Source organism: Nerophis lumbriciformis, linkage group LG11 (genome assembly GCF_033978685.3).
Source record: "Nerophis lumbriciformis linkage group LG11, RoL_Nlum_v2.1, whole genome shotgun sequence".
Lineage (NCBI taxonomy): Eukaryota > Metazoa > Chordata > Actinopteri > Syngnathiformes > Syngnathidae > Nerophis > Nerophis lumbriciformis.
Window position 1 is genome coordinate 6,335,828 of NC_084558.2, and position 17,005 is coordinate 6,352,832.

Consider the following 17,005-nt stretch of genomic DNA (forward strand, 5'->3'; position numbering starts at 1 on the left):
ATCGAGAGGAGCCAGATGAGGTGGTTCGGGCATCTGGTCAGGATGCCACCCGAGCGCCTCCCTAAGGAGGTGTTTAGGGCATGTCCGACCGGTAGGAGGCCACGAGGAAGACCCAGGACACGTTGGGAAGACTATGTCTCCCGGCTGGCCTGGGAACGCCTCGGGATCCCCCGGGAGGAACTGGACGAAGTGGCTGGGGAGAGGGAAGTCTGGGCTTCCCTGCTTAGGCTGCTGCCCCCGCGACCCGACCTCGGATAAGCGGAAGAAGATGGATGGATGGATGGATGGATTTCCTAAATTAAAACTTTTAAAATATTGCGGCAGCAGACAAAAAAAAACGCATCAATTGAAGTCATTTTAATCAGCCCCTTAAGTCATATGCAGCAATAAAAAAATGACAAAATTGCTGAATAGGCGATATGTTTAATGTTTTTTAGTTCTCAGTCCAAATATGTTGACACACTCACGTAGGACGGAGGTTCTCAGTCCATCGTCTGTGCACCTCCTTTCTCACAGCTTTAGCACGTCCTTTTGACATGTGTCAAAGGAAATGCAAAATACTGCTCGCAATACAGTGATGAGTGTTGATGATTGCCAAGTAATTCTATCTGCATCTTCTCCTGCCAGTGTTGTGGGCGCTGTGATGGTCAGCATAAATAGAGATGCATAATGGATTGCCCGCCTTATTCTGCTCACTTAACAGACACAATCCACTTTGCACACGTTTAGAACATCAGCTTTGCATGTGCTTTCAAGGTTGCACGTGTTTTAGTACGCGTAAACTTTTGGTAAATCAGGCCTCAATCGTGTTGTATTTGGAAAAATATAAAAATAAAATGACAAAAATAAATAGGGTGATTAATCCGTGTTGATGCATGATTAATGCAATATTTTCTGGTGATCAATCAGATGCTTTAACTCGGGGGGGGGGGGGGGGGGGGCGCATGCGGCTCTTTAGCGCCGCCCTAGTGACTCCCTGGAGCTTTTTCAAAGATGTGTGAATATGGAAAAAGATGAAAAAAAAAAAAAGTTTTTTGTTTTACTATGGTTCTGTAGGAGAACAAACATGACACAAACCTTCCTAATTGTTAGAAATCCCACTGTTTGTATTAAACATGCTTCACTGATGAGAGTATTTGGGGATTTTAGTTTTTTGTCCTACTAATTTCAGCGGTCCTTGAACTCACCGTAGTTTGTTTACATGTACAACTTTCTCCGATGCTGCCACAGAAAGATGTTTCATGCCAGTTCTTCTTTGTCTCAATTTGTCCACCAAACTTTTTATGCTGTGCGTGAATGCACAAAGGTGAGCTTTGTTGATGTTATTGACTTGTTTGGGTGCTTATCAGGCCTATTTGGTCAATGCATGACAGCAAGCTAATCGGGGCTGACATGCTAAATGGGCTAGCTGTAGGTACATATTGCATCATTATGCCTCGTTTGTAGGTATATTTCAGCTCATTTAATTTCCTTTACTTATGTCCTCTGTGTATTTAATTTATATTTACATGTCTCATGACACATTATATGTATGTATGTATGTATACATGTGTAACATTGACTGCTTTTCTCATAGTTGTTTGTGTGCCATGTTGTTCCAGACCACAGCAAACGTTACCGAGCTTGCAAAGATTGTAATAAATCCATTAGTTTTAATATTCATATACATATATATAAATATTTATATACATATATGAGTAAAAACAGCTATTGTTTGTGGGCAAACACAGCTTATTAGCGATAAAGCTACACACAAATTGGGGTTTTCCCACTAGGGCTTACTTAAACTTTTAGAATTCCAGCATCACGGCTAGATTTCGACTAATATTTTTGGAAACCTGAGATTTATTTTAAATGGTTGGGAAAAAAACGAAATGGGAGTTTGAAGCTCCAAACAGCTTGTGAATGAATGAATATGCGTGGACTCACGTAACAAATGGCTGCCAGTTCCTGTCGCACAGATTCACACTCTTTGATGAAAGGCTTTTTCTCTGGGTTTTCCCCACCGTCGTAAATGGTGAACTTTGTCCCCAAGACATTGGACCTGAAATATATCATTTCTATATCAGGGGTTCTTAAACATTTTGACCATTAATCGCAATTCTTATTTGTAACGATTCTGAATCGATTCAAAACACAAAAATCATATAGTTAATGTTGATGATCATATCTACTGTACAGATTTACTTCAGAAAAGAGAAGTGTGGGATACTTCTCTTGTTGCCTTATTGCTATTTGACTTTATTAAATGTTAGGGTAGAATTTTGTTAAACAAAACCAGTTTTCTTAAGTAATATACAATATTTTTTAGAGCTGTTTATCTATTTTAGGGAGGAATATAGTTAATCATAGAACTGGCACCCAATAATATATTTTAAAAAAAAGTATTGTTTTGAATCAAGAATTGATTCTGAATCGAATCGTTACTCCCAAGAATCGAAACATGTGGTGCCCAAAGATTCACAGCCCTGGGGCCCATCTTTTCCACTACAGAGAGGCCCGGAGCCCGCTCAAATATTAACACTAAATTAGTAACCTTACTCTTGATTTGAATCATGTTCAGTAATTATATCTAACCTAGCTTACAGGATAAAACTTGTCAAATGATATGAAAGCATGTTTTAATTACAAAGATTATTATCAAGGCTTAGGTCAGGCTGATTACAAACTAAAAATGAATCAAATGTACGACAAAAGAAAGGACTCATAAAAACTGATGAAAAACAAATTTACGTACAATTACACAGAGCTAAAATAACCAACTAAATTATTAATAAATGTTTATATTTGTTTCTTAAATAAACTGTCAATAAAATAAAGTGCACATGAGAATACAGCTTCACCACTGTAGTCATAATTTTTGCGCTTAAAAAACTTTAGCTCCAGACTTCTTCAGTATGTTTGATATTGTCATTACCGCCACATGTGGTGGGAAAGTGTATTACAACTGAGTGGCGGCCCAACAACGGGCCCTATGGTGTAAATAATAACTGACATCCAATACAAAAATTATATCAGATTATTCTGTTTAATGTACTGATCAATATCAACATTTCATAAAAAACATCTGTCAGTATGAGGTAGCACAGTTCGCAACACAACCACAAAATAAACATACTGAATAAAATATAAAAGCAAAGACCCCACCTTAGCTTTCCGATGTAGCAGCTGGTGTCTCGGGACAGATTTGTCGGGTCGGTTGAAATGAGATAGTTGGATGTTTTACTCTTTTTCCGTTTCCTGCCCGCCATAAGAAACACCTTAATGGTCAAAAGACGTTAGACAGAAAGTGATGCTAACTTTCACGGAAATAGGCAAAAAACAGCACAATATCATCCAATATAAGAGCTATATCAAAAATGCTGCCTCTGATTGACACTGTCAGAACCGCTGTGAGATATTAGGGAACAAATCGAGTCTTTTGAACGGCTCTTTTGAAATCAGTTACAGTGTCCAAAAATTGTAACTGCCACATGACTAGCGACTAGACCAGACAATAAGTCAGAAAAATATATGCATTTTTTTTGAATATATATATATATATATATATATATATACACTTTTTTTTTTATTTTTAATTTGGATTCACTTTTCTAGTTCATTCTTCTGACATGCAAATTAGTTTACACACAGCAGGTAGGGTAGTAAAATATTATTTCCCTTTTTTATTATGTCCTACTTTTTATTCTAGTTGTATTTACAATTGTTATATACATTTTATTTTTAGTTATTATTCATGTTCTGTATTGTGAAAATGCTCTTTCGCTACAATTTAAAAAAAAACAACAAAAAAACTAAATAGTGATGTCACTGTTTAAGCATGAGGATATGGCGCCACCTTATGGAATGTTTACAATGAAAACAACAAAACGAAGATTATATTCAATATTTCAGATAATTCCAACCAATAGAGTGATATTGGTGTAAATGTTAACTATTCTGATCTACAGCTTAGCTTGTAACAGCTCCCAGTGATTGTTTCCTTGATAACAAAATATATGCTATATAAAAAAAAAAAAAGCTATAATAACGAGCCAGTCTTTTGAATGGCTCTTTGAAAGGAATGGCTCCTCAAGATCCGGCTCCCTTCAAAGACCCATAAATCCCAACTCTACTGCTTTGACCAAAATGTAAGACAGTTTTGAATCCCCCCCCAAAAAAGGTTGCTTCATATACACGGTCCAGAGCACAGGTGTCAAACTCAACACAAACATCATTTTACGTGGCCCACGAAAGCCTGGAAAAAATGTTTGTCAATAAAATACTTCATTTTTTAGTATTTATTTATTCATTTTTTTTACTAAGTGCATTCATTCTTTCAGTTTTGACAGAAAAATTACATATCTTTTAAACTTTAATATATGATCATGCTAAATACTGTATACTGTTACACAATTTATTGCAAACATATTTTTGGAAAGATAAAAATAAATAGTTAAATATCCAATTGTCACCTTTTCTTATGGTTTCAAAACAAGTTATCCATCAATTTGTGTATAAAAAAATCGAATAATCAAATGCATCAACAATTGTGTCTGTCCCTGAGACATTTCAGGCTGACACTCTGTGGAAACACTCTGTGGAAACAAACCCCGCCCAGACCGCTTGGTGCCTCATCTGAGTTGCTGTGACATAGGTTACCAAAGTAACTAGTATATCATGCAAAAGTGCAGATTCCAACCTTTGAATTAATTTGTATAGTTCAAGACTTTTATTATATATATATATATATATATAATATAAAATGAATTTGACAAAGCTGAATTTGACCAAGCAACCCCCCCGTACCAAAAAGCCCTTGATGAAAGCGGATACAATTTCACCCTTACCTATGAACCCACGCCAGGAAACCAGCCAAAAACGAACAGAAAACGAAACGACATCATCTGGTACAACCCCCCATACAGCAAAAACGTCTCAACGAACATTGGACACAAATTCCTCAATCTGATTGACAAACACTTTCCCAAAGACAACATCCTAAGAAAAGTATTCAACAAGAACAACATTAAATTGAGCTACAGCTGCATGAACAATATACGACAAATCATCTCAAACCACAACAAAACAATTGCAAATGAGCCGTCGGCCCTCAGACAGAGCGACTCCAAAACCAACAAAGGATGTAATTGTCGAAAGAAACCTGATTGCCCTCTCAACGGGGGATGCTTACAAACATCAGTTGTCTACCAATCTAAGGTAACACGCAAGGACATTAACACATCCGACACATATGTAGGATTAACCGAGGGAGAATTCAAAACCAGATGGAACAATCACAAGGCTTCTTTCAGGAACAAAAACCTGCGAAATACCACAGAACTCAGCAAACACATTTGGGACCTCAAAGACAATAATGTTGAATATTCAATAACATGGCAAATTCTTGCATCCAGCACACCTTACAATAGTGGTAATAAAAGATGCAACCTATGCTTGAAAGAGAAACTGTTTATTATTTACCGTCCAGACCTGTCATCCCTCAACAAGCGCAGCGAAATTGTAACAACATGCCGCCATAGACGGAAACACCTCCTAGGTAACACATGAGCCAATCACCACGCCCCTAGGCCAGCCTGTACCCACCCACTCTGTGCCCTATATAAACCATGGTATGCGAATGCTCCCATTAAAATCTCCTGACGATTGAGGGTACCCCCCCTCATGAAACAGGCCTGTAGAGATTAAAATAGTCTTGTGATTTTTTTCCCACACATACATATATTGCGCTCTACTACGGTATCGAGCACTATTTTTTGGATAACCTTATTAAGACATATATATATATATATATATATATATACATACACGTGTGTGTATATGTATTTATATATATATATATATGTCTATATATGTGTGTGTGTGTATATATGTGTGTGTGTATGTGTGTATATACATGTGTGTGTATATATATATGCAGTATATATATATATGTGTATGTATATGTGTGTGTGTATATATACAGTATGTGTGTGTGTATATATATATATATATATATATATATATATATATATATATATATATATATATATATATATATATGTGTGTGTGTGTGTATATGTGTGTATATATATATATGTATATGTATACACACATGTATGTATGTATGTATGTATGTATGTATATGTATATGTGTGTATATATGCATATGTGACGAAAACGAGTTTGACAGCCCTGGTCTAGAGATTTATACACGCGAAGCGGCAGGTGGCACCAAACAATTTCTCACCAAGCTTTTCTTCCTGTCACTCACACACAGTGAAAGAAACGTGTCTCCACAGAGGAGGAATTCTGCTGATTTTAAAATAGTGGTGGAGTGACAGGATATCCTTTTTATTGCCCTCTACGACTTATTTCACTGATATCCAGGGACAAAAAAGGTAAAATATGTTTTGAAAAACAGTGGTCGTCTTATAATTGGGTCAATGTGTGAACTATTTATTTTGTAAATTGTATATTATTGTGGTTATAGTGTAAAACTACAAACTTTTGAACTGCTTTGGTTACTTTATTTGTGAAACGACCGTGAGCTAAAACAATAATGACAAATGTATGGTTCAATGTGAGCATACAGACATGTTTGATGCAGCTCTTGTATTTGTTATCAATAGCTTGTGCATGCAATATCAATACAAACACATTGTTGAAGAACCAACCCTCTTGCCGTCGTCCTTCTCCATGTGGAGGTAGTAGGTGGGGTACATGCCCTTCTCCACGCCTCTCCTGTCCCTGGTGACCCGACACTGGATGGTCATGTCTCTGGGGGCGGGACGCAAGGCGAACTTCTCGAGGTCCTCCAGGGATATCGGGGAAGCAGTCTGCAGTCACAAAAGCCAAGTTCCGTTCATCCATTGGAATTGGATGCTTATGTATTTTAGTGGTTGACGTCTCACTCTGTTGTTGGATTCACTGCCTGAAGACGAGCCCTCCTTGTAGTTGGAGTTGAGGGATGCTAAACTCGGTGTGTTTTTCTCTCCTTTCTTCTTCTTTCGCTCTTTTACGTCCGTCTGAACCTCCTCGTCTTTGCTCTCGTCGCTTATTTGGCACCTTGCTGTCGAAATATTCACAAACATTTACCACAGCATTTAACAGTATTTTTTCACTCTATAATGACTTTTTCACTGCAGTTAACTCTTATTTCACAGTAAAATACTGTCAATGTTACTGTGAAGGCAATGCATTTTAGCAAGTAATTTGCTGTGAATTTACAATGAAAATCATTGCAGTGTGGTATAAGTACATTTCTAGATTTATAATGATGATAATTATAGGCCAATAGCCCTGGCAAGTGTCCTGTCCAAAGTATTAGTCAGTTCTACAGAGTAGACTGGAGAAGTACCTTTTAACCACTGACAACCAATTTGGTTTTAAGCATAAGCATGACACTGACTTGTGTATTTTTGCTCTGAATGAGATTTTAGATAAATATAACAGACAGAATTCCACAATGTTTATATGCTTTATTGATGATTCTAAAGCAGGGGTCTCCAAACTTTTTGACCCGGGGGCCGTATTGGGTTAAAAAAATTTGACCGGGGTCGCGCTATATATATATATATATATATATATATATCTTTTCCTTAAACCGAACAAAAGTCATATGTCCACTGATGTTTAAAAACTCTACACTCGGAGTCTAATTTATGTTTCCCCAACGATTTCGCCATTTTTTTCCCCCTCGTGCACTAATTGACTGAAAGATCGCGCACTTGCCGCCTTTGTGGCGCAAGCGTGATGACGTCCCGTTACCGCTGGGAAAATGCATTTTTAGACAATATGATTTGCTTGAGCGGCTAGGAGACCCAATAACAAGCGGCAGAAAATGGATTGATGGATGGGCGAAAAAGGACAGATTAAATTTTTTTTATATATATACCTTTTTTTTTTTTTTTTTTAGTCGGGACTACCCGAGGTGCCGGAATTTTGGACGCTGGCGTGCCGTATCTGCCTAGGAGACCCAGTAACAAGCGGTAGAAAATGGATTGATGGATGGGCGAAAAAGGAAAGATTAAAAAATAAATAAATAAATAAAATAAAATAAAATTCAAAAAAAATAAAAAATGTATGTGTATGTATATATATATATATATATATAGTGTGTGTGTGTGTGATATATATATATATATATAATATATATATATATATATATATATATATATATATATATGTATGCAAAATACGATAAGGGTATCGCAACTGGCTCACCTTTACAGGTACTCGCCCCTGCACCATCTGTGAGCCTGTGGCCTCGCTCTCTTCATCTCTCCTTCCATCAAGGCACCGGCGGGACTCTGCATGGCAGGGACGTCCGCCTCCCTGAGCCAAGACTAAGCTTGACCGCATACCTCAACTGGACATGAGTTGGTTGGCATCAGCAGGTTCTCAAATGGGCACCCACCGTCATCAACGTTTCGTCGAATTAAGCCCATGACGCTTCGGAGGGGCTCGACGGCAGATCCAGCGTCCTGGATCTACCCCTGCCGAATGCCACCCAACTCTATGTCCCTAGTCCTTCAGTAGGTCGGCTCTGCCACCGCACCTTTCTTTGTATCCAAATCCAGCGTGATGCTTCCTCTGCCCTTTTAGTGGTGTTGGCTACCAGCCGCTTCCTAGCCAGCCCCTCGATCCCTAGCAGTCCGAGGGCTCTCCAGAGCGACCGCCCCGCAAAACCTCTACAGCCGACCTCCACCGGTAGGTTCCAGGCCTTCCATCCATTTTGCTGGCTCTCGAGGATGAGGGTTTGGTACTTCCTGAGCTTGCGTTCGTACGCCTCCTCCATCCTCTCTTCCCAAGGTACTGTCAGCTCGATAAGCACCACCTGTTTGGTTCCTCTAGACCACAGAACAATATCAGGTCTCAGGGTAGTGTGGGCTATCTCCTCTGGGAATTTGAGCTGCTTCTTCAGGTCGGCCTGCGTCTCCCAGTCGTTTGCCGTGGCCAGGACTCCTTTGTTCCTCCCTCCTGCTGCTGCGCTTTCACCTGCCCTGAGGAAGTGGATGAAGCGAGGCCCATTAGAGAGGTGCCTTGTCTTCTTCCTGGCCTGCTCAACACCCTCTGCCAGCTGAGCAAGGATCTGGTCATGACGCCACCGGAACTTGCCATCTGCTAAACTTGAGTGACAAGAGGAGAGGACATGCTCCAGGTTAGCTATCTTCCCGCAGAGTGTGCAGCTGGGGCTCTCTACCATTCCCCAAGTATGGAGGTTTGATGGGGTGGGCAGGACATCATATGTAGAACACAGCAGGAACTTGATCCGGTGGCCTTCCATGCTCCAGATGTCCTGCCAGGTTAGAGATCTGTCTTTTACACTCTCCCATCTAGTCCAGCTGCCTTGTTTTTTCATGGCTACTGCCTTGACATACCTGCTTTCCTCCTCAGCCTTTCGGACCTCCCTCTGCACCAAGCCTCGCCGCTCCTTTGGGTCAGCTTTGTTCCATCTTGTTCTGGATGAGCAACCCAGACCAAGTCTTCCCTGGGCTACTGATCCCACAATGTCCGCGTGATTCAGTCGATCCTCCGCTTCCCTCAGTTATTTGCTGGCTGACCACTTTCTGCCTGACCTGACGACAATGCCTGCCTGCCGTACTCGCTCGTCTTTGCTGTCTCATAGCATCATGGCCTGGCGTGTTTTTGTCACCTTGTACTCCTCCACCACTGATGTTATTGGCAGCTGTAGATTGCTTCCTGTGCTGTACAGTCCAATGGAACAGAAGCTTCTTGGGACACCCAGCCATCTCCTCAAGTAGGTGTTCAACTTCCTCTCCAGACTCTCAACTGTGGATACAGGTACCTCATAAACCAGGAGTGGCCAGAGCAGACGGGGGAGAACCCCATGTTGGTAACCCCAGGCCTTATACTTGCCTGGGAGGCCGCTCTTTTCGAGGGACGTCATCCAGGCTTCTGCTTGGCTAAGCATTTCTTTCACACTCAGTCGGTCATTGAGTTCTGCCCTGTACCACTTCCCCAAGCACTTCACAGGTTTCTCTTGGACCGTTGGGATGAAGTTCTCCATGATTTTAAAGCGAAACTGGTCCTGAACATGCCCTTTCTTCAGAACCAGGCTTCTGGACTTTGCCGGTTTGAACTCCATCCTTGCCCAATTGGTGAGCTCAATCAAGTCCTCCAAAATCCATCTTCCTTCTGGCACTGATCTTGCTGTGATGGTAAGGTCATCCATGAACGCTCTAATGGGCAGCATCTGGATTCCGCTTGCAAGGACTGCGCCTCGACATAACTTCTCTGCCGACTTGACAAGAAGGTTCATAGCTGCAGAAAATAAAATCACTGAAATTGTGCAGCCAGTGACAATGCCTATATATATATATATATATATATATATATATATATATATATATATATATATATATATATATATATATATATATATATATATACATACATACATACATACACATATATATATATATACACACATACATACATGTGTGTGTGTGTATATATATATATATATATATATATATGTATGTATGTGTGTATATTTGTATGTGTATGTATGTATTTTTTTTTTTTTTACTTGGTATTACCCACGGGCCGGATTTTGGATGCTGGCGTGCCTTATCTGCCTAGGAGACCCAGTAACAAGCGGTAGAGAATGGATTTTAGGATGGGTGAAAAAGGACAGATTAAAAAAAATTATAATCAAAAAATAAATAAACACAATTTTTATTTACTTTTTAGCCAGGACTACTCGCGGGCCGGATTTTGGACGCTGGCGTGCCATATCTGCCTAGGAGACCCAGTAACAAGCGGTAGAAAATGGATTGATGGATGGGTGAAAAAGAACAGATTAAAAAAATAATAGTTAAAAAAAATAAAAAATAAATTTTTATTTTTTATTTTTTTTACTTGGTACTACACGCGGGCCGGATTTTGGACGCTGGCGGGCCGTATCTGGCCCGTGGGCCGTAGTTTGGGGACCCCTGTTATAAAGCATACGATAGAGTTAATCATGAAAAGTTCTATTTTAAATTGTCTTAAAGTGGTGTCCCTGGGTTGTTAAAACAGAATCTTGGTTTTCTCATCAAGATGGCAAAGTATGTTATCAGATTCATTCCATGTGAGCAATGGTGTGCGCCAACTCAGGATTTTGTCACCGTTCCCTTTTTAATGTGTATATGAATGATTTGTCTCCGATGTTAAATGCATCTGGTACTGGTTGTAGGGTTGTTGACTTAAGTTATCAGTCACCATATGTACGCAGATGATTTGGTCATTTTTAGCCCGTATAGTGCTGGTCTTCAACAGCTTCTGAAAATATGCACACAGTATGGTAGTGATTTTAACATCATATACGATGCTAAGAAGAGCAAGATCATGATAGTTAGAGGTAGAGAAGACAGACAATCAGCCTTTCCTGACTTCTCTCTATCTGCACCTGCACTTAGTGTGTGCAGTGAAGTGAAATATCTGGGACATATTATTACGAATGACCTATCTGATGACAAATATACACTATATTGCCAAAGGTATTTGGCCACCCATCCAAATGATCAGAATCAGGTGTCACTTGGCCCGGTCACAGGTGAATGCTCCAGGATACCAAAACATTTTGGACTATTCCATGCTCCCAACCTTGTGCGAACAGTTTGGAGCGGGCCCCTTCCTTTTCCAACATGACTGTGCACCAGTGCACAAAGCAAGGTCCATAAAGACATGGACGACAGAGTCTGGTGTGGATGAACTTGACTGGCCTGCACAGAGTCCTGACCCGAACCCGATGGAACACATTTGGGATGAATTAGAATGGAGACTGAGAGCCAGGCCTTCTCGACCAACATCAGTGTGTGACTTCAGCAATGCGTTTTTGGAAGAATGGTCGGAAATTCCTATAAACACACTCCGCAACCGCCCTGAGATAGGTAGGTCGTGAGTTCAAACCCCGGCCAAGTCATACCAAAGACTGTAAAAATGGGACCCATTACCTCCCTGCTTGGCACTCAGCATCAAGGGTATGAATTGGGGGTAAAATCACCAAAATGATTCCCGGGCGCGGCCACCGCTGCTGCTCACTGCTCCCCTGTGGGGATGGGTCAAATGCGTAGAATAATTTCACCGCACCTAGTGTGTGGGTGACAATCATTGGCACTTTAACTTTAACCTTGTGGACAGCCTTCCCAGAAGAGTTGAAGCTGTAATAGCTGCAAAAGGTGGACCAACATCATATTGAACCCTACAGGTTAGGAATGGGATGGCACTTCAAAATTATATGTGAGTCAAGGCAGGTGGCCAAATACTTTTGGCAATATAGTGTATTCCCAGACAGCGACGGAAGTTATATGCTCAAACAAACATGCGCTGTCGAAAGTTCAGTATGTGCTCAGTTTCTGTGAAGATCACACTTTTTAAAGCGTACTGCACACCACTATATACTGCCCATCTGTGGTGTCACTTTAGACAAGCCAGTGTTAAGAAGCTCATAGTGGCTTACAATGACAGCATGAGACTGCTTCTAAGAGCTTCAAGGCGATGCATTGCAAGCTAAATGTTTGTCAGCATTGGGGTCCCCACCTGCTTTGCCACTTTACATCATCTCATGCACAGGTTGAAGTGTAGGGCAGCTACAAGAATGTCATTGATGGTCTGACTAACCCAGGGGTCGGCAACCTTCAGCATACAAAGAGCCAATGGAGCCCATTTCCCCCCAAATAAAACCCACCTAGAGCCGCGAACTCTGTTAGATTCCTAAAATGACGATAACGTCACTTATAGTTTCTTTACACTTGTGCTATAGGACTTATGAAAATAAACACTTATTTGATGCATTTCTGGGTATAACGAAGCAAATCATCAAATTATTTTGAACATTAGAAAAAAATACACTGTTCCTTCCCTTATTAATGAATACAAAAATAAAAATCAACTCATTCCAATGTTCTGAAAGCATACGACTGCGGAATATTAATTTGACGAAAAATTTAAAACAACTACCTAGTCATCAATAAAAACAGCAAATTAATAAAAAATATAAATAAATAAAATGTTTCTCTTTTTTGATCCGTCCATTGCTAGGGGTTGACCGCTAAAAACAATACAATTGCATGGCAGCCAGAGATGTCGCATAAGGGCTGTGACATACATTTCCATCGACAATATATTCAAATGTGTTTTATTTTCATATGACAAGATCCCAGAACGCTCCAAAATAGCAACTGTTAAATTAAAATACCGTATTTTTGGGAGTATAAGCCGCACCGGAGTATAAGTCGCACCGGCCGAAAATGCATAATTAAGAAGGAAAAAAACATATATAAGTCGCACTGGAGTATAAGTCGCATTATTTGGGGAAATTTATTTGATAAGTCGCATTCCCGGCCAAACTATGAAAAAAACTGCAACTTATAGTCCGAAAAATACGATAAAATAAATAAAATGAAATATAATAAATCAAGTAACAATTATTTGTTGACATTCGGTTTCAAAGCCAAAGGGAGCCACGGCGGAGGCATGAAAGAGCCGCATGCGGCTCCAGAGCCGCGGGTTGCAGACCCCTGGACTAACCCGACTCACAGTTCTGTGAGATTTTCATCCGGTCTGTGGAACCATTGGCGAGTAAGCCTGTACGCTGGACATTGAATATTGTGAATTTTTTTTAATTTTTTTTTTTTTATGCAAATGTTTATTTATTTCATTTCCGCTTGTACTGATGTGGGATCTGAGCCGAGGATGATGTTGTGGCTTGTGCAGCCCTTTGAGACACTTGTAAATAAGGGCTATATAAATACACTTTGATTGATTGACTCATTTTATTTGTGTTTTATCGTTGTATGTTTTTTCTTCTGTGATATGGATCCCCCTGGGTCTGAAATAAAATAACTATTATTAATGAGTGCTCACACGTGTCGAGATGTTTTTTCCTCGGAGAAGAGTCGCAGGACGCCGACTCCTCGTCCTCACTTTCCTCATGTCGGTTCTCCTTGGGGCCGGTCACCTTCCTCTCTGAGCCCAAGTTGGACGCTGAGGTGTCCTGCAAGTGCTTCTCTAATATAGAAACATACACCATCAGACTTCAGCAACTACTTTTAATGAAGTATTCTCAAGAGACAATAGTTTGGAGATTAAATTAGGGTGTACGTTAGGGTAGTCAGTAAGGGTGTAACGGTACGTGTATTTGTATTGAACTGTTTCATAACTTTTATGGACAGAATTTCTAGGCACAGTCAAGGCGTTGAGGGGATCCGGTTTGGTGGCTGCAGGATTAGGTCTCTGCTTTTTGCAGATGATGTGGTCCTGATGGCTTCATCTGGCCAGGATCTTAAGCTCTCGCTGGATCGGTTCGCAGCCGAGTGTGAAGCGACTGGGATGTCGAGTCCATGGTTCTCGCCCGGAAAAGGGTGGAGTGCCATCTCCGGGTTGGGGAGGAGACCCTGCCCCAAGTGGAGGAGTTCAAGTACCTCGGAGTCTTGTTCACGAGTGAGAGAAGAGTGGATCGTGAGATTGACAGGCGGATCGGTGCGGCGTCTTCAGTAATGCGGACGCTGTATCGATCCGTTGTGGTGAAAAAGGAGCTGAGCCAGAAGGCAAAGCTCTCCATTTACCGGTCGATCTACGTTCCCATCCTCACCTATGGTCATGAGCTTTGGGTTATGACCGAAAGGACTAGATCACGGGTACAAGCGGCCGAAATGAGTTTCCTCCGCCGGGTGGCAGGGCTCTCCCTTAGAGATAGGGTGAGAAGCTCTGTCATCTGGGGGGAGCTCAAAGTAAAGCCGCTGCTCCTCCACATCGAGAGGAGCCAGATGAGGTGGTTCGGGCATCTGGTCAGGATGCCACCCGATCGCCTCCCTAGGGAGGTGTTTAGGGCACGTCCGACCGGTAGGAGGTCACGGGGAAGACCCAGGACACGTTGGAAAGACTATGTCTCCCGGCTGGCCTGGGAACGCCTCGGGATCCCCCGGGAGGAGCTGGACGAAGTGGCTGGGGAGAGGGAAGTCTGGGCTTCCCTGCTTAGGCTGCTGCCCTTGCGACCCGACCTCGGATAAGCGGAAGAAGATGGATGGATGGATGGATGGATGTTTTGGTACGCGGGTTTCCGTTTGGTTCGGAGGTGTACCGAACGAGTTTCCACACGGACATATTAAGTAGCGTACCACACGTTGTGTAAACAATGCACGGCATGCTAGCAACGACCGGGCTACGACAACATGTAAAAGTCAGAGCTGGAAGACCCTCCTGCCTCGTTAAGATCTCCCGTTTGGGAACACTTCGGCTTCGCGGTGCGATAAAACAATGGAGGACGAGAGGCGGACAAAGCAAAAGCGGCTTGCCGACATTGTTCAGCAGCGGTAGAGTATGCTTCTGGCAACACGTCAAACATGCTAACCCATTTTGAAGCGGCACCACCCCCAAGTGAACATCGCTTCAACGAAGAGAAAGACGAAGCCTCTCCTCGGCGAGTCAGGCAGGGCTAAATCGGGAGAAATTCAGGAGAATGGTTGTCCCGGGAGATTTTCGGGAGAGTCTCCCGGAAAATTCGGGAGGGTTGGCAAGTATGGACACAGAGCCAGAAAGGAGGCGCAGGGGGAAAAATGGAAAATATATTACAGTTAAACCTGGGAAAATGTAACCGGGTTGATCGGTGTTAGGATCCTACATGACAGTTTTGACTGTTCGCTATTTTGCTGTGTTTTATATAATTTCCTGTTCTGGTGTTCCTATTTTGCTTCACTTTCTGTTCTGTTTCCTACCAGCACACATGTTTTCTATTAGTTAATGCAGGGGTCGGGAACATTTTTGGCTGTTGCTCCTTGTTTGCTATGGATCATTGTGCTTTGTAGCTTGACAAGTGTTTGTCCTCTGTGCATTTCCACCCTGCACTAGATTTATTTGGCCTGGCCTTGTTTTTTTCCCCCAAGCATGCTAAGAGAGCTTTTACCTTCACTTTGCCTTCTTTGCTCTGCATCCTGGGGTCCACACCAACAACTCCAACACAAGAACGTAACAAACTGGTATAGTATGGTTTTAACGGAAAATACTTATTGGAGTTTATTGGCAAACTGGACATTTTGGACAATTCTATGTTCAGTGACGAATGGACAACATTTCCCACACACACTTTCCACACACCTTTACTTCTGTGCAGGGGTGTCAAACTCGTTTTCAATAAAGGTCCCACTGCAGTTATGGCTGCCCTTTAACAGTGAATACAGTATATATGAATATGTGTACAATCGCCTCAGGATATTACTACACATAGGTAGGCCTATACTTGGCACTGACCGAATTCCATCGGTACTACCAAGTATTGAGTCATGTCAAATTAAACTGTGCCATACTCTGGTACCTTTGTCGCACGGGACGTCACTTGGCGGGGTAAGCAGCACTCTGAGAGGACTCAGCCAACAAAGCAAGTGTGCCTGATAGAAAATGCTTGAATGTAAAGTAAGGCTCTACTTTTCCAATATGCGCTAGCTTGATACTAATTGACATTGGCTGTGCCGAATACATGGTGCTAATTAGCATTAGCAATTTCCAAATGTCCACGTTTTGTAATAAACTACAACTAAAATGCATGGTACAATCAAAAGAGATGGTGTGTAATAAACACAACACTTTTTAGGGCGCAAAAAAGACGAGACTTTCCGCTTCATGGCAAAGACTACTCCTTGACTAGGCAACACATTGTTTTGAAATTACAACTGCATGCAAAATCCAATATATAAAACTTGCAAACGAGACTCAGAAGTCTAGTAAAACAATAAATAACTGGACAGCACAGTTATCACTATCAGCTCACTGTTAAATTATAAAGTGGGATTTTATTATTAAACAAATTAACATTTATTAAACACTTGAACACACACAAAAGTATCAGAATTTGGTACAGTTGCGTACCGGTATCACACTGTATCAGTTCAAATGTGAAAAAGACCCGTCCCTAAATACTCAATTGCCTATGCACTTGATGATTAAATTGTTTTACATAGGAACTGAATAGCTTGCTTTGAAATCATATAACAGGGTAACAAGCAGATATTTTAGTATTTAT

The 17,005-nt window shown here is 41.2% G+C and overlaps 1 protein-coding gene across 3 annotated transcripts in view; it reads right to left on the bottom strand.

Annotated features, from left to right (window-relative positions):
* Positions 1-17,005, bottom strand: part of LOC133610871 (tubby protein homolog) — a 31,374-nt gene that overhangs the window by 4,053 nt on the left and 10,316 nt on the right. For 2 of the 3 annotated variants that reach the window (XM_061967581.2, XM_061967580.1), the window contains 5 exons: positions 13,855-13,998; positions 6,894-7,051; positions 6,657-6,818; positions 3,148-3,260; positions 1,930-2,044 (listed from right to left, as the gene is read on the bottom strand). In XM_061967581.2, coding sequence (XP_061823565.1) covers positions 1,930-2,044; positions 3,148-3,260; positions 6,657-6,818; positions 6,894-7,051; positions 13,855-13,998 — 692 coding nt within the window. The remainder of the gene's footprint in view (positions 1-1,929; positions 2,045-3,147; positions 3,261-6,656; positions 6,819-6,893; positions 7,052-13,854; positions 13,999-17,005) is intronic. The other variant, XM_061967582.1, reaches the window with a different exon arrangement.